Source organism: Grampus griseus (genome assembly GCF_964374135.1).
Source record: "Grampus griseus genome assembly, chromosome: 8".
In the NCBI taxonomy this organism is placed as follows: domain Eukaryota; kingdom Metazoa; phylum Chordata; class Mammalia; order Artiodactyla; family Delphinidae; genus Grampus; species Grampus griseus.
This window is the reverse complement of record NC_139002.1, coordinates 72,410,281-72,436,751: the sequence shown is the minus strand read 5'-3', so window position 1 is coordinate 72,436,751 and position 26,471 is coordinate 72,410,281. Positions and strand designations below refer to the sequence as shown.

Here is a 26,471-nt window from a genome sequence, read left to right as displayed (position 1 = left end):
GCGAAACAGATCCCTCTCCAGTCGAACCTTCAGATGAGAGCCCAGCCCTGGCTGACACCTTGGCTGCAGCCTGTGATACTGTATGCAGAGAACCGAATCAAGCTGTGCCCTGACTCCTGACCCACAGAAACTGTGAGATAATACATGTATGTGGTTGGATACTGCTAAGTCTGCAGTTATGGTGTTACACAGCCATAGAAAACAAATACAGATTTCCCTGATGTCTGCTGAACCTCCTCCCCCGGCCTACATTGTCACTAGAGCCCCCCAGGGTATGCCTAAGCGGATTATTGAGAGAGAAATGACAGTGAAGGGTGAGAGGAGGGAAGCAATAAAGGTGAGTCACCCACTCAGCTTCTCTAAAATGGAATGGGTTAGAGCATACTTTTCTGAGGCTGTGAGAACAGACTTGCCCCACCTCAGGATTACATTTAGCTCCAGGCCATGACTAACTGCTCCCCTGACACCAGTCTACATAGGCTTATCTCCACCTACTCCCCAACAGAGAACTAGGAACCTAAGATCACTCGGTCCAGGAAAGGCAAATATCTAACACTCATATCACCACTCTCTAATGCAGCACCCATGGCAGACATAACTAATCACTCACAGTTCTTCCAGCTGAGCCTGACACAAGTGTTGGTATTTCTCAACATAGCTGCCCAGGCAGCCTCATCTGACTGATCAGATTTGTCACATGAAGTGAAATCTATCCATTATCCCTCTCCCAGCCCCTTCACTTCACAGAGGACCACAGAGAAGATGGGACTTACTCAAGGTCACCCAGCAAGTCACTGGATGATCTAACACAAGAACCCCAAATAATAAAACAAACAAAAGAAAAACAAAATAAAATAACTTTTTAAGTAAAAGAATAAGACAAGAACCCAGATCTCCTGCTGTCAGCTCAATGATGTTTCCCCCCATCACTCACAGCTTGGCAGCCTCAGACATCTCCCAAACTTCAGAGACATCCCCTATCATTCTGCCTCTGCTAATATTGTCCTCCCTCTCTCTGATACATTCCTCCATCCAAATATGGTCTATCTTTTAAGTACCACACTAGTGCCACCACCTTCAGGAAGCCTTCTCTAATTGCCCCAACCCATGCGGGTCTCTCTTGGTCTCTCCTGTGTGCCAGACCTATCGCCAGGCACCGGGGCACAGAGATGGGTAAGATGGTAATGCTTCAACAAGACTCATCTTCCCTACTAGGTGGTCATCTCTCCTAGGACAGAGACTTTGTCTCCTTCCCAGCCTCAGCCCTCCTACCAGGGCTTGGTCTGGGGTCTGATGTGTGAGATGGGATGGTGCATGTCCTCAGGCCACAGGACAGAGTCCAGGGCTGAGGATGCTGGGTCAGAAGCTGAGAGAGAGGTTGCAGGAGCATCCCTGCACCAATGTCCCTCTCCCCTGACCTGTGACCAGGGTCCATTTGGGTGAGAGGAGTGAGCCAGCTTGGAGAGGTTTTACCTCAACTGTAGCCCAACTGCCACCAAACTCCTGGGGGTTAGTTAACTCTAACTTCTCTGGGGTCCTCATCTCATTGATGGTCTTTAAGTCAAAGTTCCCACAGAGTCCTGTCAGCTGGCCCTGAAAGAAGAGAGAATGGTCAGTCTCAGGCATTCCGAGGGTGAGCCACAGGCAGAGGGGTCGCTCTGAGCCTAGGAGTCTTTCGTAGGCCCAGAAGCAACTACTGGGGTCACAGTGTTCAGAGAGAGAAGAGTCAGAGGAGAAGGGGCCCAGAGTCGGGCGGGGCAGATAGGACAGCAGGCATGAGGCTCCTGGCTCTTTGGCGAGGGTACAGCTCATGCAAGGACACCCAGTGGGCTGGCTTGGCTCTAGGAAGGAGCACAGGGCCCGTGAGGGTCACTGATCACATGACTACCTGCCACTGTGGCCCCGCCTGAATGTGCACCGTGGTTCTCTGGTCCCATAAGAGGGTGATGTGTTCCCGTGGGAAATGCACCAGCGTGAAAAACCCTGCTCGCCACGTGTGGACCTCCTGCTTCTCATCCAGGAAGCTCTCCGGACTCTAGGGTGACAGAGGTGGCCATTCCTGAGGCCAGAGTGTCCCCCAACACCTGGGTCAGCTGGGCCTGGCTACAAGTCACTGCCCAGCCCCAGGAGTTCACCAATTCCTCTGCCTCCCTCATGCCCTGACATTGACCTCTGGGCTCCTGGCCGTGGCCAAGGAATTCAATCTGGGCTGCGGACTCAGTGGCTCCAAGAGAAAGTGCTGTGGTAAGGAGACCAGTCCTTAGCCCTCTTCTGCCCTCTACTAACCAGCAAATTGTCCATACAACCTTCACCTGCACCAGGCCTTACGGGATTTCCTGAGTCGTCATCGAAGATGATGAGTGAGTTCCCAACGTTGATGGAAATAAATTTCCTGCAGATGATGCCAGAGCTGTAGCAGTTTACGTTTTCTACAATCACAGAGAAGCTGAAATCTGATGTGCTCTGAGGAGAAATAAGTTAGTGCAATAAACCAGGGAGAGAAGAGATTCTGATGAGAGGCATGGGGTAGGGGGACACAGACTCTGAAATAGTTTTCAACCCACTTCTACTTCATATGAGCTGTGACTCTGGGCAATTTACTTCGGTTCTCTGAAGCTCAGTTTTGTTTTGGGTGCCTGGTGCAGTGTTTAGCATGTAGGGATTCTCCAAAAAGTGTCTGATGAATGAATGAATGAATATATAATAGGGATGACTGGTGTTGACAGGGGTGTAGGGGAAGGGGCACCGTCTTACACACACTGATGATGGTAATGTAAGCCTTTTTGGAGGGCAATTTGCAGGCACTGGACAACATTTCTAAACGTATAACTTTTATAGCAATTCTACTTCGAAGCGTCTAGAGACACATCCACACAAGTATTCATTGAGCATTTAAATATTGACAACAACAGAAATGTCCATCAATGGCAAATTACAAAACAAACTAGAGTACATCTTTTCTGTGGAATTCTACTAAAAGAAGAAGAAAAATTTACTGACTCTATGAGATAATGTCCAAAATATACTATTAAGTGATAAAACCAAATTGTGGGATTCTATTCATAGAAATTAAACAAAACATGTGTGTATGTGTGTGTGTGTGTCTGTCTGTCTGTCTGTCTTATGGAAAATGATCTTGCAGGATTCACACCTAGCTGTTATGAGTGCTTATTCAGCAGGGAATAGGAACAGAAGAGATGTGAAAAGGAATATTTGTTTTTAATATATGCTTCTATATTGTTTTAAATGTTAGTGAAGAGCATGCAAAACCTTTGAAATTTAAAAAATAAAACAAGCTCTATAATCTTTGTCTTGTGGAGTTATTGAAATTATGTGAAAGACCCCAGCACAGTGCCTGCCCCATAGATAGGACTTATTCCATAGAAGGTTTGTCATTATTATTATTATTATTATTGTTACTTTTACTATCATATAATGAGATGGACAGGCCCTTAGCAAAACCAAGGTCCCTGAATGTGTCTGAGGCACTCTCCCACCCACCCCGTTGGTACCCTTTTCTCCTTCTGGAGGGGATCCTGCCTGCACACCAACTCTCCAGTCAGATTTCTTGGTTCCAACCTGACCCCAATTCTGTCCCTGACTAGTTGTGTGGTCTCGGGTGAGATACCAACTTCCCTAAGCCCAAGTTACTCCAGCTATAACATGGGCTCAATAAACTCCGTCTTGCTGTAAGAGTTAAGTGAAACAATGCTTTAAAATGGCTTGGTAGACCACCAGGGATATAATAAAAGCCCAGAAAGCATTTGCTTTTACTCTTACAGACAGAAAAACCACTGGCACCCAAGGGGGCAAGGTTATAATGGTGACAGGCAGGAGGACAGGCAGACTGGTGGGCTCTGTCCAGCCCCAATCTTGCGTCTCTAAATTGCCACACACCAGGCCTTAGATCCTCCCACCCACCTAATTATGCACCAGCTGCTCTGGGTCCCTGTAGAGCCAGCTGGTACACACCCAGGCACTAACCTTGACAAGGTGCACTTTGCACGCTCCCACGAAGTCAAATGGGAGCCCATCAAACGTGCGGTAATGCCGGTCGCCATAGGCGGTGCAGGTGGAGGCACAGGGGTGGAGGGCGCACTGGAACGAGCCGTGCTGGCACACACTGAAACACACGTGCCCAGACCCCTGACAGGGCATGCCCTGCCCCCACCCTGAATGTCCAAGATGGAGCCACTGCCCATCAAGTGCCCACTGTGTGCCCATCGAGCGCCCACTGTGTGCCCCTGGGCCAGAGGTCAACAAACATCATTGACCTCCAACAGATGCCCAAAGGGTGGCAGGGTGGGTCCCCATTTTATGTAGGACACACTGGGGCTCAGAGAGGTTAAGCCAACAAATAACAGAGCCAAGACTGAATCCAGATCTATTTGACTCCAACGTCCACACTCTCTTTACCACTCCAATCGTTCATTCATTCACTCATTCATTCAACAAGTCATAAGCATCTATCACATCCCAGGCATTATTCTAGGAGTTTCAGATACATCACTGAACAAAACAGCAAAAAACCTCTGCCCTTGTGAAGTTTATATTTTAGAGGAGGAAGCTACACACTAAATAAGTAAGCATGAGTAGGTAACAGAGTGGGTAAGAAGGTGGTGAGTGCTATGGGGGGAAGAAGCAAGATAAAGGGGATTGGGGGGGCTTCCCTGATGGCGCAGTGGTTGAGAGTCCGCCTGCCGATATAGGGGACACAGGTTCGTGCCCCGGTCTGGGAAGATCCCACGTGCCGCGGAGCGGCTGGGCCTGTGAGCCATGGCCACTGAGCCTGCGCGTCCGGAGCCTGTGCTCCGCAATGGGAGAGGCCACAACAGTGAGAGGCCCGCGTACCGCAAAAGAAAAAAAGAGAGGCAGGAGGAAAAAAATCAAGAGGGTGGGGAATCCCAGAGTCACATGAAGAAAGGTATGACGGTAGAGAATGATAACAAATGACTGACTGTGTCAAATGCTGCTAATAGGTCTAGGAAGATGTGGACCAAGTGATAAACACTGGATATAACACCATGGAGATTATCGGTGACCTTGGTAGGGATAGTTTTCGTGGAATAGGAGGGAGAATGGGAGAAGAGGAATTGAAAGCAGCAAATATAGACAACTGTTTTGAGAAGTTCTGCAATAAAAAGGGAGCAGAGAGATGGAGCACACACTCATTAATGCAAGATGAATCCCTAAGTCTAGGAGACCTTCCTCAACCTACAAGAGACGTAGGGTTCAGGGGAGCTGAGTGGCTGGAAAGGGCTCATACAGAACACACCCATCTCCAAAACACCAGACCAGGAATCAATACACCAAGGCTGACCTGAAGTTACTTTACACAGGGTCTTGTGCCCAGCCCAACCCCTTGGACAGTCACTGGAATGTGATGTGGGGCTAAGAAGGAATAGGTTCCAATGGGTGGGGACCCCCACTGGTACGAGCTGGCCAGACCTCTTTAAGGGGTCCTCGTCCTGTTTCCTTCCCCTCTTCATCCTAGCCCCACTAGTCTAGCTGATGTGCTTTGGCCATTTTCCAGAGAGCTGTAGGAGCCAGGGCTCAGGGGCCCCTGATGTGTCCCCTGACGCCCTGGGGCAGTGGCAGGGTCACCTTGATCCTGCAGACACATCAGGGCTGGAGCAGCACTTGGACTCTCAGAGCCCTGGAAAGCCCAGGTCGGGCCCTCTGCAGGGGCAAAAGGGCACAGGAGGAATGTCAGGGAGGCTCCACATGCCTCTGTGTGCCAGGAACACAGAGGACATCTGGCAAAGGAGGCCACAACAGAGGCCGCCCAGCCTGGAAGGCATGGGTTGAAAGGCCTCATTAGCTGTTCGGGTAGTTATAAGGCCTTTGCGGAGGGGCGGGGGGGGGTGTCATTGGGGAACCTCAAGATTTAGGTGGTTACAAGGTGGGAGAGATGCTCAGCTCTCCCAGAAGTAGAGGACAGGTGGAGAGTGGGAAAACAAGTTAATTAAAAAAAGAATCACCATAGACACTTCCAGGAGCCAAGCCTCTGGAAAGTGAATTAACGTGAGTTAGGCACAGCAGCAGTGGGAGCCTGGGAAGATATTTAGGAGGTTGAGTCTCTACCCACTTCCATTCCCCGCTGCCTGGCCCAGGGCAGGCTCTACAGAACTGGCTCCAAGCCCGTTTTCAAAGAATTCAATCCAGGTACACACACTCTCACATATGTATACTTATATTAACAGATATACAGTGTGCAAATATATTCACATGTAAACTTACTCTCACATATAAGCACGTACATATTCACAGGAAATCACAAATGCACACTTTACATATTGTTCACTTACATGTAAATACAAATACGCACACCCAGTGCATGCACATATTCACACACTTTGCACATACATGTCCCCACATACTAAATGGATGGAGATGCACACAAATGTATATAAATATAGCTGTGCACATACACAAATTCATAACTGTATGTGTTCACTAACATATTCAGGATTAGGAATGCCCAGCTTTTCATATATGCACGTGCATATACATTCACATATGCAGTCTATGCAGTTTGGACACGTGCCCACACTTGCACATCCCTACACATAGGCAAACACACCCTCATGATTACAAATACACATCTACACACATTCATATACATGTTTAATCAAACTCACATTCGTGTAAATACTCACAAAAACACTCCCCAAAATTCTTTCTATGTGTACACTTGTATATATACACAAACCCCTCCATAGCACAGAAACACACAACATGAATATGAACATGGTTGAGGGGGGATGCTAGATTGTCCTCATGATCGTGCGTCCCATATCCATCCTCACCCCCAGCAAAAAGCAGAGGCTGGATGGGGCCCTCACTTACCAGGAATGGCAGGGAGACATGACCTGGTCCCCAGGGAAGTACTCCTTCCCCTTCCAAGTGCATGGGCACTCCTCTGGCAGGAAACAGGCATCCCCGTGTCTGAGCAGGCTAAAAGGACACAGCAAGCAGGTGGTCAGGAGAGCACCCTTCCCATCTCTGTCACCTGTGGAGGACCTGTATCCACACGGATGCCCCGGAGTGGCTCTCAGCATTTACCCTGGAAGAGAGTGACCATGTACCCACCAGCATCCTGCTGCTGCCCAGTGGGGTTCAGAGGTACCTCGGTAACTGGAAAAACCAGAGACAGACTTGGCCCAGCTCAGAAGTCTCTGCCACACATCAGGAAGCAAGGCTCAGCTCTACCAGCCACATGCTGCCCCCCACCCGCCAGCCAGGCTGGATGCCAGTTGTCCCGTAGGCACTAGATGTATACTAATGAACAGACCATGGACATGGGCATTGACCCTCCCTACCCAGGTGGCTCACAGAGTAACTAGTAGATTGCACTGAAAAGAAATGTTAAAGGGAATTTTTCAGGAAGATGGAAACTCAGATTCACATGGAATGAAGAGCTCCAAAAGTAGAAAATATGTTGGTAAATATTTTTTTAATTATTTTTAATTTCTTTAAGAGATAACTGAGCATTTAGAACAAGATTAATGTCAATGAATCGTGGGGTTTATAACACACGTAGAAGTAAAATGTATGACAATAATAGTACAAAGGACAAGAAGGAAGTAAATGAAAGCAGACTGTTACAAGTATTCTACCTAAAGTGGTGAAACATTAATTCATGGTAGACTGTGATAAATGAAAGATACATACTGTAATCTCTAGAGAACCACAAAAATAAAAAATACCAGGATATATACTTGAAATGAAATAAAGGAGAAAAAAATAGAATACTAAAAAATACTTAACCCAAAAGAAGAAAAAACAAAGAAAGACAGGACAAACAGATAACAAATAACAAGATAGTAGTATTAAACTCAGTCCAATTACATTAAAGGCAAATGCATAAATCCTCTAATTACAAGGGAGAGACTGTAACACTGGTGAAAAAAGCAAGACCCAACTATATTTTGTTTACAAAAGCCACAGTTGAAATATAAAGGCACAGATAAACTAAAAGTAAAATGATGGGGAAAGATATCATGCAAACACTAGTCACAAGACAGAGTGGCCATATTAACATTAGACAAAGTAGACTTCAAGATAAGTAGTATTAACAGCAATAACGAGGGCTATTTCATAATAACAAAAGAGTCAATTTATCAAGAGAACATAAGAATCCTAAATGGGCATGCACCAAGTATGAGAGCTTCAAAAACAGAAGCAAAAACTCATAGAACTAAAAGGAGAAAAGAGACAAAAGCACAATTATAGTTGGAGATTTCAACGTTCTTCTCCATTACTGATAGACTAGGCGAAAAATCATCATAGATGGGCCTATAAATTTGACAACTTAGATGGAATGAAAGACAAAAACACCAAATATCTATAAATAAATTCAATGACAAATGTGCAAAACTTTAGGTGAAAACTATGCAACACTGCTGAGAGAAATTAAAGAAGGCCCAGTAAATGGAGCAATAATGACATATTTGCAGATCAGAGGACTCACTAGTATGAAGATGTCAGTTCTCCCAAAGTGACCTATAGATTCAGCACAATCCCAATCAAAATCCCAGAGGCTGTTTTGTAGAAATTGACAAGCTGGTCCTAAATTTACATGGAAATTCAAAGACCTAAAAGTGCCAAAAAAACTTTGAAAAGGAACAAAGTCGGAACACTATCAATTTCTGATTTCAGGACTTACTATAAACCTTCAAAAATCAAGACAGTGTGATATTGGCCTAAAGATAGACAAATAGATCAATGGAACAGAATAAAGAGTCCTAGGAATAAAGACACAGAGGTAGAGAATGGACTTGAGGACATGGGGAGGGGGAAGGGTAAGCTGGGACAAAGTGAGAGAGTGGCATGGACATATATACACTACCAAATGTAAAATAGCTAGCTAGTGGGAAGCAGCACAGGGAGGTCAGCTCGGTGCTTCATGACCACCTAGAGGGGTGGGATAGGGAGGATGGGAGGGAGATGCAACAGGGAGGAGATATAGGAATATATGTATATGTATAACTGATTCACTTTGTTATAAAGCAGAAACTAACAAACCATTGTAAAGCAATTATACTCCAATAAAGATGTTAAAAAAAAAAGAATACAGAGTCCTGAAATAGACCGACATTTATACAGTCAATTGATTTTTTTTTAAGGTTCCAAAACAATTCAATAGGGAAAGTAAAGTCTTTTTTTAAATGCGGCTAGAAACACTAGATATCCATCAGAAAAAATAAAATGAAACAACTCCATTTTACAGCATATACAAAATACAATAATTTTAGATAGATTATAGATCCAAATGTAAAAGCAAAATTTATAAAGCTCCTAGAGGAAAACATAGAGGAATATCTTTGGAACTGTGGCAAAGATTTCTTAGGACACAGAGAGCACTAATCATAAAGAAAAAAGTGATAAGGTAAACATCACCAATATTTTAACCTTCTGCTCATCAGAAGTTTTTAGACATATTAAGACACTGTAAGTAAATGGATAGGCAAACCACAGACTGGGAGAAAATATTTGCAATACAGATGTCTGACAAGGGACTTGCATCCAGAATCTATAACTTCTGCAACTCAATTTTTTTTACAAGCAAAGTTATTTACTTATTCATTTAGGCTGCACCGGGTCTTAGTTGTGGCACGTGGGATCTTTAGTTGCAGCATGCGGACTTCTTAGCTGCGGCATACATGCGGGATCTAGTTCCCCAACCAGGGATCAAACCTGGGCCCCCTGCATTGGAAGTGTGGAGTCTTAACCACTGGATCTCCAGGGAAGTCCCTACAACTCAATTTTTTAAAAAATCAGCTAAATAAAAAGTAGGCATAAGACTCAAATGGACACTTTACAAAGGAAGATATACAAATGGCCAAACAACACATGAAAAAGTACTCATCATTAGTCATTAGGGAAATACAAATTAAAACCATAATGCTATTCAGCTATGTTCTCACTAAAATAACAAAAATGAGAAAGACTGAAAACATCAAGTGTTAGTGAGGATGTGGTGCAGGCAGAACTCTCACGCAATGAGAAGGTGAAGTCATACAAATGTTTTAGAAAGTAATCTGGCAATTTCTTACGTAGTTAAACATACATCTACCCTAGGACTCAATTCCATGCTGAAGTGTTCATCCAAGAGAAAGCAGCCTTATTTAAAATAGCCCAAACTGTAGATAACCCAAATATGCATCAACATTTGAGTGGATAAATTAACTATTGTATATTCACACAATGGAATACTACTGAGCAATAAAAAGAAACAAACTACTGGAAAACGCAACATGGATCAACCTCAAAGACATAAGCTAAGGAGAAGAAGCCAGACATCAAAGGGTAGATACTGCATGATTCTACTTTCATGAAGTTCTAGAACAGGCAGAGACTATCTATGCCAAAATAAAGAACTATGGTGGAGGGATGGGGGAGGCACTAACTAGGAAAAAGCATAAGGCTCAAAGGAATTTTTTTGAGGGGAAAGAAGTGTTCTCTATCTTGATGGAGGTGTGGGTTACAAGACGGTATAAATTTATCAAAGCTTAACAAACTGTATACTTATAATCTGTGTGTTTTACTGTATATAAATTATGCCTCACTTTTAAAAAATTAAAAGGAAATAGAGTGAGACACGAAACATTGATTGGAAGCTCCATATTTAAGGGGGGGGGGCATCATTTTTGTTGTGGAACTCCCAAAATGTCAGTTTCTAGAGTTTTTTTTCTCTTGGCCCAGCCAATTTGCAGGAGAAGAATCATCTTTCATTTCTGGCCTGGGAGGCAATAACTTTGATGCCACCATCCTGGGAACCAAGCTGGGGAGGAAGGCTGGGTCCCAGCAGCCTTTCAGTCAATCTCCCTATTTTCACTCTACATCTCATCCCTGCCTGTGTCCCTGAGATCAAAGCCTCTGACTTGACATTTCTAGAAACTCTTACCACCTTTCTCTGCCGGATGGGGTCAGGGAATCCGGGAGTTTAACTGCTCCTTACCCAGACTTGCACCTCATCCTCCTGTCTTGCTCCCACCACCCCTCTTTCTGAGATGCCTGGAGCCTCCTGTTCCTCAAGCCGTCAACACCATGTAGGCTGTTTCTCCTTGGCCTTCCTTCTCTACAAGCATCAGCTGTCATCCTCTGCTCTGCAAGGTCAGTTTCTACATAGCTACCCTCGTTCCTTCTTCAAAAACCATTGACCCATCTCATGCCACTGTCATCCCATCCCTGCTCCCTTTGTCCCTGGTGATTTATACTTTTTACTCCATTACCAACATTTCATCGCGATTGTCAGAGGAAGCAGGAAAATAATAAAAAAGCATGTGCTTAATCCACAGTGCTCTACCTGAAGCCGCTTAACGTTTCTAAGCCTCCAGTTTTTCATGTGTGAAACGGGGATAACGACGCCTTCTTCCCAAGGTCATTACGAGAATTTAATTATAGACCTGGGCGCACTGCCTAGCACTTAGTAGATACACAATAAATATTGGTTTCTTACCCTTCCTTTCTCCATAATTGCATCAGACACCAGTGATGGGCTGGCTCACTGCCGTCCATCTTCACCTCCAGGCCCTTCCCTGGCCCCCACCATCCACCCGGGGAGGGGACCCTTCCTGCCGCCTACCATCCACTGCTCCCTCCTGGCCTTTTGCAGACTTGCCTGCATCCCTAGCACCTTCTGTGTGCCCACCACAGACAGGAGCATGCAGAGAGAAGCTCTGGCCTCTGTCTTCAAGGTGCCCTCAATTTGTGGAGCACCCTCTCCTTAACTGTTAAGGGACCCTCTTGTTCCAGACCCCCCTCAGGGAGCATTTGCACATGCATGGGATCCAGGTGAAGGAAGACAATGCCATCACTCACATAGAGTGCTTATTCTGTGCCATTTTACAGGTGAGGAAACTGAGCCTCAGGGAAGTTAACTGACTCACCCAGTAAGTGGTGTAATCAGAACTCAGGCCTGACTCCAGAGGTCATGCTCCTAACCACTGGGCTACACTACTTAGTGACCCCAGAGCCCTTGGCTCAGCACCAACATGCAAAGGAACCTGGAGCAGCACAGACAGCCCCAGATCCCTGCAGTGGCCCAGGAGGATGACACACACCCAGAGAGTCTAAGAAACACCACGGGGAGGGGCACAGGGGCCAGAGGCCCAGAGGGCCCCAGGCAGGGGTTGTTAGGTATCACTGGGAGCCCTATTCCGGCTCCCAGGAGAATGTTCCACTATGGCAGGAAATGCCTGTCCTTCCTTTAAAAGTTGAGACTGTAACAATTTCCCTTTGACAAGCCCCTGTGGAGTGTGTATAAGCTCCTCATAGGGCATTTGATACAACACGTGAGCCACTAGGGCAAATACCCCAAGAGGTGATGGGGGTTCAACACTAAGAAGGGGAAGAGGACGAGTTTCTCTGGAGCACTTACTGTGCCCGGCTCCTTGCAGCCGCTGTCTTCTTTAAATCTCACAAGAATCCTGCACCGTAGGTGTTACTGTCCTCAATTCACAGGTGAGCAAACTCAGGCTCATAAACATTAAGTGACCTGTCCGACATCACACAGCTAGTGACAAACATTAAGTCCTCTGGACCGTGGATGCTCTTGGCACAGCGCCAGGACCTGGATTGAACTTTGGGAGGCCAGAAGCAGAGGAAGAGGATTCAGGTACTGTCCTGCTCAGACTGGTCCTGCAAACAGCCAGCCGGGCCTCACAGACAAGAAAACTGTGGCCCAAGAGGTCATGTAACTTGTCAAAAGTCACCGAGCCCTTAGAAATCTTCACATCCTACCCTACCCTTTGGAGCCTGGGGACTGAAAAGGGAGCCCCACTCTGGCTTCGGGATCTTCTGAGTTAAACTAATCCCTAATGTTGGACATTGCTTTAGAACCTTGCTACTCAAAGTGTGGCTCCTAGACCAGCAGCATCAGCAACCCCTGGGAGCTTGTTAGAAATGCAGAGTCTTGGGCCTAGGGTCCTGTGCGCGTTCTCCAAACCTCACAGGGCTCCCTTGTGGATGCCCTTGCCTGGGAAAGGGCAGGCTCATAAACCACATCATGACCTCTGTGTAGGGGACCAGGCTCCAGGCCTCGCAGAGCCAGCACGCTCTGGCCAAAGCGCAGGGTTTGCAGTAAGCAGAGTTGGGTTTGAGTCATGGATCTCTGGGCAGACCACTTCCCTGCACCCCACCCTTGGCCTCAGTGTCTTCATCTGCAAAATGGGAATAATGATCCTCCCCTCCTTTCTCCCGAGGATGTTCTGAGATTGAAGGAGATCATTATATCAAGGTGTTTTATAAATAGCAAAACTCCAACTGACTATTCCCTCCCTTTCCCACCCTAGAAGCTCTGACCCCCTTCTCACGTCCTTTGGCTGCCAGGCCTGGGCTGGGACTCCCAGTTTAGCCCTGTTCTCCGCACAGGCTGAGGACACAACCCAGTGCTGCCAAGTCATGGGATGAGGTGCCCAACTGTCTTCTCAGCCTAGACCTGAAGCAAGACCAGCATCAGGAACGAGAACTGGCAGAGCGGGGCGCTGGGCCCCTGCAGCCACCTCGGCACGCAGAGCATCAATGAGGCGACCTACAAAACTCAGCTCATGCAGATCACCCAGCTGTGATGGCAGCATCTCGGGCACCCAGGAGGGAGACTACTTCCACAGGGTGGGGCCTTTCTTTTTCAAGTATTACAGGGGCCTGAGCCCTCCACCTGGTCAGAATTTTGCAGGGATGAAGGTTGAGAGCTAAACACGGGTTTCCTCTCTCATAGTCTTCAGCCCATGAGGCCTCTAGGGTATGCCCGGCACCCACCCAGTGGTTGGCACCTCACTTAATCCTCCCACAATCTCTTGAGGTGGTAGGAAGTATTATTATTCCCATTTTACAGATGAAAAACTGAGCCTCAAAGGAGCTAGGCCCCTTCCTTGTCCAAGGCCACATGCTGGTGAGAAGCAGAGGCAGGTGGACCCCCCTCCGGCTTGGCTCCCCACCCTCCTGATCTTTCTCAGATTCTCGCTAGTCATTATACGGTCACTGGCCAGCTGTGGGCTGGTGCCTCCCTGCAAGGCTGTGTGAGGTTTTCCCTGCCCCTCACTCCACGTTATGCTCCCTGGTTCTGCCAGCCTTCGGGAGTGGTAACCCATTGAAACACAGATACATACCCTTGGGGACAGGCGCATCCTGAGAGGCAGGGGCCACGGGCTGGCACGCTCAGGCTCAGGTTCAGCAGCTGCTGCTCACACGTCCTCTCTCTGCTCAGCTCAGGGTCGGTGTGCAGGTCACTGCAGTTCACGAAGACCTGGCCTGCTGGACAGGCAGCAGCTGGAAGAGGAGAGGGTGGTGCTGGCAAGAGCCTGGACACTCAGCAGGATGCTTGGAACACCTGGGCCTGGGGTGGGTTCCTGGGCGGCAGGGGGGGCCAGGGAGACCTGGGGACCAGCATCTGGAGGATGCAGGCAGAGATGGGGCTCTGATGCTTTCTCATGCCCTTGCTGCCCCTGAGGCATTCCTTGGGTTCCCAAGCGCACATCACAGTGGGCAGGAGGGGTATGTGCTGTCCCACAATAGGACAACCACCACCAGTACCAATTACTGGACATGTCCTTTCCACCAGGTACTGTTCCAGGGCCCTCATGTGCATTTTCTTATTCAATCCTGCAACAACTCTGTGAGGTATTACTATCCCCTATTTTCCCATATAACGGAGAGAAGTCACTTCTGCTTTCAAAGGCATGATAAGGTGAGAGGAAGTGCCCCAGAGGGACCAGAAGAGGAGCCAGAAAGAGGATAGCCATGCAGTGTGGCAGGTGGCCAGGGGACTTTTAACAACATGGAAGTCAACTTCCCATTTACCTGTATTTCTGTGACATAAACCCACTCTCTCTCCCAGAGCCTTCAGTCGTGTCGGCCGTATACACTTATACCATGTGAGCGATCTTTTTTAGGAAAATCAATAAAGGGGGTCTGAGTTCTATGCCCACCCTGGGATGGAACAGAGAGAAAGGGATAGCTACAGGAGATGAAATAAAAGTCCTAAAGGGCAGAAACCTGAAGCCAGAAACAACAAAAAGAAAAACACTCTCAGGGAAATACACAAAACGTGGGGAGAACATAGGAATCTAGGTTATATACAAAAGAGGAAGCGAAGGTTCAGAGAGGTGAAGTGAGTTACCCAGGGCTGCACAGGTAGTGAGTGCTGGGCAGGATTTGAACCCAGGGCTACCTGAGTTTGGAGGCCCTGCTCTTTGCCACCTGCCATATGATTATTCTCTGATCTCCTCTGTGCCAACCTCCATACTTAGTGGCACCATCCACCCCAGGAGGTCCTCCCTGAAGGCTCCAGTCTCCTTGCCCTACCACCTCCAAGGTCCTCACAGGCTGATCCACCAGGGTGCCACCCTGATGCCCCCATCTCTACTGCCTGTGAGCATCTCAAAGGCTCAGCCTATCCTCCCCACTGCTGTGATCCCACATCCCGCACTGGACACAGAGTCAGCCTCAGTAGACACGTGATGGTTCAGACAGAGGAAATCCAGGACCCAGGGGAGGTCAAGGGACTGTCCAGATACCCCAACTGGTTACCCCTGAGGGAGATGGAGTCTCAGCATCTTCTCGAGAAGCAGGAGGGACAGCCACTTGAGTGGGGCTGAGGCTGGGACAGGATTTCACAATGCCACCCTCCAAGCTGGAACCTTTCCCGAGAGGGCAAAGAACACAGAAGGCTCAGTGTGGCACAAGACCTGGGGTGGGGTGTCCCTGTCCTGGTCTGTCCTAGAGCGCTCCACAACCCCACTACCATGAAGGAGGCCCCACCCTCCCTGTCACCCTTACCTGGGGCTCTGCTACCACAGCTCATGACCCCATCTTTGCAGTGGCTGCAGAGAGAGAGAGAGGCACTGGGATCAGCCCACCCAGTCACTGCAGGGCCTGGAGACCTCGAGTTTACTGCAGGATTCAGAAGGACATGCCCACTTCTGTCCCTGGCTCCCTGTGCAGAGGGGGAGGGTGGGTGTCGCTTCATGGAAAGTTTTGCACTGCTGAATTTTCTTTAGTCAGCAACTTCCATTTAAAGAGAGGATAATAGGACTTCCCTGGTGGTCCAGTGGTAAAGACTCCATGCTTCCACTGCAGGGGGCGCGGGTTCGATCCCTGGTCTGGGAAGTTCCCACATGCCCTGCGGCGCAGCCAGACTAAGATTAAAAATAATAATAATAGGGCTTCCCTGGTGGCGCAGTGGTTGAGAGTCCGCCTGCCGATGCAGGGGACACGGGTTCGTGCCCCGGTCCGGGAAGATCCCACATGCCACGGAGTGGCTGGGCCCGTGAGCCATGGCCGCTGAGCCTGCGCGTCCGGAGCCTGTGCTCCGCAACGGGAGAGGCCCCAGCAGTGAGAGGCCCGCGTACCGCAAAAAAAATTTTTAAATAAAATTAAAAAATAATAATAATAAAGAGAAGATAATAGTGCTGCTGTCTAGGGAGCTCACCAGTGGCCTAGAGATGGGATGTCACTGTCTCCAGGGGGATAATCCATTCCTTGGAAGTGGCAGGAGCACTGGTTCCTATACAAGCCGGGAACAGAGAAAGGTGGGCCAGCTCAGGAGCTGGGGCAGGAACAGCCAAGGACAGGGGCCCCACCCCTCAGCCAGCCAGGGGCATTCAGACCCAGCATCCGTTCTGATGGCTCAGTGCCTATACCACACAGGTTGTTAAAATACTGTGAACACCAGGCTAGGCCCTCCAAATACGTCATCTTTCTAGCATAAGGCGGAGAACCTTATGCTACCGTCTCTGCAGCCTCCTCTTTGTAGGTCATCTGAGGCCAAAGGCTGCGTTGCCTTCTCACATACCTCCCATGGCACCTGCCGGTTACAGCCAAGTGCAGGCCTTGAAGCAGAGCAGTCGAGGGCTGGAAGGGATGTCTGAACTCATCCAACCCCAGTGCTTCTCACCACCTTCTCCCTCTAAATCCTCCTCCACCCCATATAACCCTCAGAGGCTCCCTTCTCTGGCAATGCTCAAACTCAAGGGGTCGGGGCAGGGCACACATCTGGATCTCAAGGGAGGACTGTAGCTACAAAAGGTCTCTGAGTGAGTGAATCAAATATGCTCCCTAAAGGGGCTTCTCTCCAGCTCCCCCATTATTCAGTTGAATGTGATACCATTTTACAGATGGAGAAATAGGCCTGGAGGGGAACAAGGACCTTGGCAGTCAGCCCCAGGATCCTGTGAGGTGAGGTCACCACCTCCCACCTCCCCCGCAACTCTGCCCTCTAGCCACACCGAGAATGCCCACAGGCAGGTCTCAGGGCCTTCCCCTTGTGCCCCTGCGCCTACAGCACTCTTCACTCAAATCTCTGCTCAAATGTCACCTCATCAGAAAGGCCTTCCTCCCATGCTCACTTCATATGACATAACAGTAATCCCTCCCTGTCCCAGGACCCTCTGTTCTCACTCTGCTGTATTTGGCTTTATAGCTCTTGTCACCACCAGACCCATGAAGGATCTGTTTATTTGCTTATTATCTGTCTCACCACCCAGAATGTGAGCTCTGTGGGGCAGGACTCTGTTTCGTTCGTTGCTGAATTCCCGGGGCCTAGAAATGTCTGGAACATACATGGTCAGTAAAGATTTGTGGAAGGAGAGGAGAGATGAGGGCAGAGACCCTGTTGGCTCTGCGGGGTTGTTCTGGGCTGGAGCAAAGAGCCAGAGCTGAGAAGAGAGGCCAGGGAAGGGGGAGGGGTGTCTAGAAGAGGAAGCCCACCCGACCACTGACCCAGCTTACCCTCCAAGCTCTGCCCTGAGATTGTGAGATGAAGTAGAGACATGAGAGGCCCAGTCAGGCACCCCAGTTTCATATGCTCTGGAGACCCCCAGCCTCATCACCACCTGACACAGAGCTCAAGCCAGCCTGCTCACCTGGGAACACAGAGGTCAGCCTGGGTGTCCAGATAGGTGTCTGGTGGGCAGGCACAGCCCTCCACACACTCGTCCCCGCTGAGGTCGCCGTCACCATCAACTCCACAGGCCTCAGGGCCGGCTAGGTCCTGGCAGGTTTGTCCACACGGAGCCACACAGGGGCTGTACTCCTTGGTAGCCTCACAGGACAGTGCTGTAGTGAGGAATGTAACTGTGCTTTGTTTCTCTCTTACTCACAACTGTGTGGGGTGGAGTCATCATCATAAAGAGGAGAACTGAGAACGAGCGAAGTTAAGACATTTGTCCAAGGTCACACAGCAGGTCAAGGTCACAGCTGAGATCTGAACCCAGCCTGCCTCCCACTACACCAGAATGGCAGAGCCACAGAGGTGGGTCCCACCTCCCAAGTTCAGCCTGGACCCTGCCATTGGTATTTCCTTTTCTCTGCAGGGCGTTCCTCTTAGGTAGTGATACTGGGGAAGGAGTGGAACTCACTGCCCCCTGACAGCCCTGCACTCACCCACAGACACACATGCACAGGTTTGTAAAAACACACACACTTCTGCCTCTCTCGCTTCCATGGGTTATGAAGATCAATTGTGCTCCCTCCAGCAGCCTCTCGGGGCCCTTTGTCCAAGACTCAGGGTTGCCCTCTCCTCATCTGGACACCATCCCACTGCCCTGGGGTCTCCCACAGTCTGTCAGGGCCAGTAGAGCCACCTAGACTGCCAAGCCCAGTTGTTCTCACCCTGGCTGCGCATCAGAGCCACCTGGGAGCTTTTAAAAATGCTGACCCCTGCCCCTCACTGCCAGATACATTGTTTTAATTGATAGTGGATATGGCTCAGACAGGTGCATTTTTTAAAAGTTCCCATGATGATTCTAATGTGGTCCTATCCAACCAGCTCTGGAGAAACTTTGACTCAGAGACGGGCAGGGCCTTGTCACAGACACACAGAAAGTTACCTGCAGGGCTGGAATAAAACTCAGGTCTCCTGACTCCCAGTACAGTAAGCCCCCTACATACGAACCTTCGAGTTATGAACTTTCAAAGATGCGAACGTATTATAAACCTATTATAGTACAGTACTATACAGCCGATTGTGTTAGTTGGGTACCTTAGGCTAACTTTGTTTGACTTACGAACAAACTGAACTTACGAACATGCTCTAGGAACGGAACTCATTCATACGTAGGAGACTTACTATACTGTGCCTTTTCCATTTATTCAACAAACATTTGCTAAAAGCTTACTGAGAGTGAGGCCCTGTGCTGGGGCTGGGGGCACAGAGATGACCAAGACATGGAGAGGTGTGTGGCCTGGGGTGGGAGTGGGGGTGGGTACGGGCCAGCCCAGGCCCATTGAGCCACGTGTGCACTCAAACCTGAGGGCCACACAGCCAGTGATCTTTAGAAAGTTCACTCTGGCTGCAGTGAGAAGAAGCTATAGGGACACCTGTTAGGTGGCTGTGACTAGGGTGGTGGCAATGGCGGTGGTGAGAACTGGCTGAACTTGCAGTTGACCAGACTTACAGGACTTGGAGGTGGACTGGAGGTGACACGTGCCCAGGTGTCAGGCCTGGGTAATCCATGGATGGGGGCCCTCGGCAGAGGTGGAGAGCACGGGAGGAGAAGCAGTTTGGGAGGAAGGGGTGTTAGGCTGGAGGAGACTGTAGGACGTCCCAGGGGAGAGTTCAGGGGGGCAGGTGGACACTCAGATCTGGAGCTCCGGCTCCTCCAGCCGTCCTCACATGGGCACACAAGCGTGGGGCGCTCACCACAGGCTGGCAGGTGGGCACGGAAGTCGACGGGGAGCCCATGGCGCTGGCACAGGCGGGCATAGTGGGCTAGCGTGGCACACAGGCAGGGCTGCCCACAGCGGCAAGTGTCCCGGCGGCACTGCTCAAAGTAGGGCACAGGGCTCAGGTACGTGGAGCAGGGCGCAAACAGCTCCCCAGTGAGCACGCTGCAGGACTGCAGGGCATAGGAGGCTGGAGACAGACAAACGGGCCAAGGGTCAGAGGTCTGGTTTGCCTGGTGCCCCAGGCCCCAGTCTCTCCCTCCGTCCTTCCCCACAGCTCAGGGGACTCTGTACACGGGAGTGTGTGTGTATGTGTGTGCCCATGCACAGGCACTCGTGCAATGCATTCCTCATGCCAGGCATGAATCCATATGCCAGAAGGAGTCAAGGGAGTGAACGAAACAGACAAAAGTCCCTGCCCTCATACAGCAGACATTCTGGTTGGAGGAGACCATCACTAGACGACTTACATAGTAAATTAAAGGGGAAGAATCTAAGGAGAGAGAGAAAGCTAGGAAGAAGAATGGGAATTGCAAGTTGGGGCGGGAGGGGAATTGTGATTTTAAACCCAGTGGTCCGAAGCCCTCAGTGGAAAGATGTTTGACCAAAAACTCGCAAGAGGTGAGAGAGTGAGGCATGTGTTTATGAGGGAAAAACATTCCAGGTGAAGGGAACAGCAAGTGCAAAGACCTGGAGAGAAGGACCAGGCCGTGTAGGAAGAGAGCAAGGAGGCCAGTGCAGCTGGAGGAAGGGGGAGGGTGGGAGGTGGATGGGGGAGGAGGTGAGATAAGGGGGATGGGAGGAGAGCGTAGAGCCTGGTGGGGCCACTGTGAGACCTCGGACTTTTGCCCTGGGATGGGGGAGCTGGTACAAATGTATGTGTAGGTGACAGGGATAGGACGTGAGGTTCCCTTCTGCCTGCCCCTCACCAGAAGGGAAGTCCAGTCCCCTCCCCGCACCTTCTCCTTTCTGATCACTCCTACCCGATGTGGTCAACATCCTCATGCCCAGCTTCCCATCTCATCTCTCTCAAACCAGTCACACCCATCCTCCCTCCCCCCCCCATCACCTCACCGGCTTGCAGGTGCACATCACAGGGGTCCACCGGGGAGCCGGAGACCAGCGGGAAGCAGGCGGACAGTGTTTTCCAAGAATTGCCAAAGAGTTGTGGGGTGCTCTCAGGCACACCCACTGGGGACCTGCAGCCACGGCAGAGCCACATTCACACACTGGCCCACGTGCACCCAAGTGAACGTACAGCATACACCCAGGTAAGCATCCACCTGCCCATGTACACACACGCACACACACCCACAGAACACAAATATATGCCAGACACGCAAACAGCCAAGGGGATCTACACAGACACATTCAAACACATACAATTACAGATGTGCGTGCATACACACACCCATCACGTTCAACAGGCTCCTAACGGGCTTGAGGCCACACACTGTCCCCCTCACCACCCACCCCAGTTCTTCATGTCAGAAAGAGATAAACAGGGACACCATCAACCAAACTTCACCACATCAAGACTTCCTCTTCCCTCCCCCAAGGGCAGTTCCCCCAAACTCCTTTGCCCTCCCTCTCTTTCCAGGTAGGAAATAGTCACATGAGGGGCAATAAAAGGGGGAAGGGGAGAAGCATGTTTCCTAGACAACACCAGTCTCCAAAGGTCACCGAACTGGGTGTAGACGGTAAAATGGAGAGAGATCATAGTGTCCACGAGGGGCAGGTTCTGCCTGGCGCCCACCACAGGCACGTTATTGCTCCAGAGCAGTGGGAACACTCAAGTTACACAGAGCAGTATTGCCACCCAGAGTTCACGGTTAGCAGCATGGCAAGCAGCCCACACTAAACAAGGTCTGCCCTCACCATTCTAACCAGTTGCGCTAACATCAGCTCCACCAGGCAAGGCAGAGTAGGGTGCTACATTTTAAAATGTACATGCATGGAAAAGCTCCCAGGTTTTTCCTGTTCTTGCTTTTCCAAACAAATTCTCATTTCTGTCTGAAGAAAGCCTCTCATGTTTCCTTCTGCATCACCCAACGCATGTAACTTGAAGGACTGGCCAGAACCTTCAGCCGTCAAGACCAACCCTTTGTTCTCCCTTCTGGAAGGTCAGACTCTCGTCCTCTCTCAAATTCCTCAACTGTGTCCATGCCTAGATAGACTTTTCTCTCAACTCTCTGTCGGTCCATGGGAAATAGCCCTCCCCAGAACACGGGGAGGCTCACAGGATGCAAACCACAAGCACCAGGCAGGAAAGGTACGTGAGTTAAAATGGCCTGGTGGGATAGAAAGCAAGGGTTTGGGCATCATTGGTTTACTGGGGGCTCACACTCATCTAAAAGTGTTCACAACCAGTTAAAACAGACAAAACCGTGAGCCAGATCAAACTCAGCCTGAGGTCCACCCATATTAAGACCTCACTGTAAAACAGTATTTCTCAAGGTATCTCTCTAGACCTCACAGACTAGAATTACAGAGGTGCTTATTAAAAATTAGATTCCCGGGCAGTATCCTAAATCAGATTCTTGAGGAGTGGGGCCCAGGAATCAGCATTTTAACGAGCTCCCGGGATGATTCTTTGGCGCAAGAAAGACTGTGAACCACTGCTTTAAAGAAACATACTTAAATTTAAATGTAGAGGACTAAATAATCAATGGTGCACGTTGGCAACACAGAGCCCACGGCAGCCCGGGAGAAACGTTCCTAGGCAGCGCCAGCCCGCCCGCACACACTCTTAAGGGGCCTGCCTCCCCCTCTCCTTCCAGTTCCGGGTCAGGGCACGTACAGGAAGTCGTCCTGCGTGTTGCCGTTGAAGGTGCCGCAGAGGCCCACAGTGTCTTCTACCCATCGCTGGTCCACCTGCAGGTACAGCCGCGGTCCTTCGCGGTCATAGAGCACCCGCACACCCACGTTGGTCCTCACGCGCAGGAACACGGACGAGAGCCTCCGGATTTCAAAGGCGTCTGGGCACAGAACCGGAGCGGGGATGTAGGAGGTTCAGACAGTATCACCCCATCCACCGCCACCACCTGCATGGCCCACGCTGACCCCCATACCCAGCCCAGTCTTCACACACAGTGAGGCTCTGCCTGGGGGTTGGTTTGGGGAGCCTTGAGAAAATCCTATTCAATGATTAAGTCAGGACCCAGGAATAACCTACCATGGCAGCTGAGAAATTTCTTCTAGCATCGAGTGCCAATTAAAGCTTTGCCTCCCTAAGTCGTGTGTTTCCTTTTCTAGCAAAGGAGAATTCTGTTAACTACCCTTTTTTTTTTCGCACAGTGACTACCAGGAAGCTCACAATATGATTTCTGATTCAATTGTAGCAATTTTAAGTTTTAGATTCAGTTGCAGTGAATTTTACACATTTTGTGGCTTGCCTTTTTTTCGGGGGGCAGGGCTCTTTACACTCTTCCATCTCCCCTTTTCTCAATCTTGAGCCCTTATCCTTTTTTCTTTTTTAATTTTTTTCTGGTGCCAGTTTATTTCTTAATAGTTTTGCCATTTTTGTTAGATGTGCTTCCTACGAGCTATCACAAATACCTTGTGAAATCAGAAAGGATAATAATTAATAGATAGTGAGAGTAGGGATGGAAGACAGCTCCATTAATATCCTAATGTTAGGAGAAGCCATCATATTGCCATGAAGCCCATTGTCATGTTGGGATGGGGACAAAGACAATTTTATAAGTCCAGAGTCCATGTTCCTGGGACCAAGGTGTCCCCCTGGCCTGATTCACCCAGTATTAGAATGTGAGCTGTTGCCCGTCTGGCAGTGCCTTTGGCCAGAAGAGCCTGGGCCGCCACCTTTCAGCTAGCTCTCATCCACCAGGGCCGTACCGTCTGTGTAGGGTGGGGTGACCTTGTACTGGTCAAACAGAAGGACATCCCCTGCTTGGGTCAGGGTCACCTGCCTCCGAGGGTCCTGATGCAGAATCACTGACACTGACTGGACACAGACTCCATCCTGGTTCTAGAGAGAAAGGAAGGCCAAAGGGGCAGAGTTAGTCTGTCTTGCCTGCTGGTCCCAACAGAGCCCTCCAAAGGCAGGGATTTCAGCACAGTCTGAGGCTAGGGGAAGCCTCCCCACAGTGACAGAGGCCCAAAGGACATTAGAGGTCCTCTAACCAAATGCTTTCATCTGGGGAATGGTAAGGCAGAGGCACAGACTGGAGAAGGTTAGTGGCAGAACTGGGAAAATACAAATAAAAATGATAGTCAACCCTCAGGCTATGACACAGAGCAGAGATGGACCCCAGATGACCCAGAGTCCAGCCCCAGAAACACTGGCCTCCCCACTTGACTGCAATCCAGGACTTAAATTTCATCCTTTTATGGGTGTTTATGTAGCTCTTTCTATGTGTCACATCTTGCAGAGTATCACGCTCCACTCATAAGCAGGCGGGAAATGAGCTAATATTCTCTAGGCCTCAGGTTCTTATCTCTGAAATGGGTAGTACACATTGGGCCCATTCATACCTCCCTTCCACAGAAGATGGTCACACAGTCATACATGATGAAAATGATATAGTCCCTGCCCTCAAGAAGAATAGATATTCGTGTGGGATACAGACATTAAATAAGTAATTACAAAGTTGGTTAATTATTATTTTGATCAGTGCTGAAAAGAGGTGTAGGGTGCTAGGAAAGCATATAGTGAGGGAACGAGACTCAGCCTGCAGAGATAGGAAAGGTCATCCTAGGGAATGATAATAGTAACGTAACAATAATATAACAGTTATACTACAATATTATTATAACATAATAGTAACAGCTAACTTTAGAGTTATGTTCAAGTACCATTCTGATATATTTTTAAACATATTTACCCACCTAATCATCATAGCAATCCTATTCAGTAAGTACTACTAACTACTCCATTATGCAGATCAGAAAACTGAGGCATGGGAAAAAAGCTCAAGCCATTTGAGCTGAGATCAGAAGGATGCAATAGAAGCTGGCTGGGTAACGGAAGAAGGCAATGGGGAAGACATCTAGGCAGAAGGAACAACCTGTACAAAATCCCTGACAGGAAGGCTTTTACTGTATTCAAGGATGTAAAAGAAGACCAGAGGGGTCAGAGCCCACTGGGCAAAGTGGTTTAAGGTTCAAGAGGTAGGCAGAGGGCTTCCCTGGTGGCGCAGTGGTTGAGAATCTGCCTGCTAATGCAGGGAACACAGGTTCGAGCCCTGGTCTGGGAGGATCCCGCGTGCCGCGGAGCAGCTAGGCCCGTGAGCCACAACTACTGAGCCTGCGCGTCTGGAGCCTGTGCTCCGCAACAAGAGAGGCCGCGATAATGAGAGGTCCACGCACCGCGATGAAGAGTGGCCCCCGCTTGCCACAACTAGAGAAAGCCCTCGCACAGAAACGAAGACGCAACACAGCAAAAATAAATTAATTAATTAAGAGTTAGGACTTCAACATATTCATTAAAAAAAAAAACAAAAAAAAACGAGGTAGGCAGGGGCCAGCTTAGGCAGAGCTTTGTAATATTTTTGGACTTTATCCTAAGTTCAAAGACAGCCAGAGAAAGTGTAACAGGAAAGTAATACAATCGAGCACTGAAATGAACTGATCAGAGCTTGAAATTTTTCAGAAAGACATTGTACAACCAGTTATGACCTTTCTTTTAAGTTTCTGCCCAAGGGGACAATCCCTGAAACAGCTCAAAATCATCGTGCCTAAAACATCACCTTCTTTGTCAAACCCACTTATCCTCTGGTCCCCCCTGGACATGTCACTGGTGCAGGAAGAAAGCCTGCACCTTTAGTCACTCTTAGGTTCAAATCCTGATGTCACTGAAAACCATAAGACCCTAAAGAACACACTTAACTTCTACAAACCTCTGTTCTCTCCTCTGCAAAATAGAGATACAACATGTGGTTGGTCCTCCCTATTGGATACATATAAGAAAAGTGCATGAAATACTTTGGGGTTGCATTTGTCAAAGCCACAGAACTTTACAGCATAAAGAGTGAACGCTAATGTGTGCAATCTAAAAAAATCATGTAGGAGGTCAGGGGATCCCAGAATGGAATGCAGACTGTGACAGAAGCATCTAATATATTACAAATATATGAAGCAACCTCACTAAAGGGGTTTTGGGGAAAGCTGTTGACCTAAGTTACTTTGGAAATAAATGGAGTTTGTAAGACTAAGAGCAAAAGGAATTGTGCCTAAGCACTGTACTCTACTTGATAAAGTTATTTCCCATGGAGATACAGGATAATAATTCTGATACTCCTACATGTATACTGGAATTGAACAGTTAGGTAAATGAACAGGTGAATAATGGAAGCCAGGTTTCTTACTGTTGGAGTGGGTGTTTAGAGATAAGCGAGGGGAGGAGGCTAGAATGATCCATATGGCAGTACCTTAGAGTTGGAACATGAGTATGAACTCCTGATTAGCACACATCATATGGTTATTTATAGAAATATTTATCGATATGTGTATATATGTTGGTTAGACAAGGATATGCATGGGTTATTCATATATTTCCTTTCTCTGTCAGCTGAAATGGCCTAAAAGAAATGATACCCCAGTAGCAATGAGCATACCTAGTGTGTGCCCAGGTCTTGGTTTCTGACACCATTCTCTAATAAAAGGAACCAAGAAAGCCTGGTAATATTTTTGCAGAAATGGCTGATTCTAGGACTGGGACAGGAAATATACGAGATGAGCCTGGTACATGTTGTAGGGCCGAAAGGTTAAGGAAGTACGTACACACACACACAGTGATGGAGGTGTGTCAAAGGGACACAGGAGCCACGTGAAAGACTGCCCAA

At 48.7% G+C, this 26,471-nt stretch overlaps 1 protein-coding gene across 1 annotated transcript in view; it reads right to left on the bottom strand.

The window, feature by feature from the left end:
- Positions 1-26,471, bottom strand: part of OTOG (otogelin) — a gene marked incomplete at both ends in the record, with an annotated part of 85,477 nt that overhangs the window by 38,596 nt on the left and 20,410 nt on the right. Inside the window, 13 exons of the mRNA XM_082660099.1 lie at positions 1,474-1,593; positions 1,889-2,035; positions 2,329-2,463; positions 3,985-4,123; positions 6,850-6,957; positions 14,115-14,274; positions 15,784-15,827; positions 16,436-16,510; positions 17,868-18,060; positions 19,646-19,858; positions 20,743-20,867; positions 22,469-22,646; positions 23,524-23,656. Of these exons, the coding sequence (XP_082516225.1) occupies positions 1,474-1,593; positions 1,889-2,035; positions 2,329-2,463; positions 3,985-4,123; positions 6,850-6,957; positions 14,115-14,274; positions 15,784-15,827; positions 16,436-16,510; positions 17,868-18,060; positions 19,646-19,858; positions 20,743-20,867; positions 22,469-22,646; positions 23,524-23,656 (1,770 nt within the window). The remainder of the gene's footprint in view (positions 1-1,473; positions 1,594-1,888; positions 2,036-2,328; positions 2,464-3,984; positions 4,124-6,849; positions 6,958-14,114; positions 14,275-15,783; positions 15,828-16,435; positions 16,511-17,867; positions 18,061-19,645; positions 19,859-20,742; positions 20,868-22,468; positions 22,647-23,523; positions 23,657-26,471) is intronic.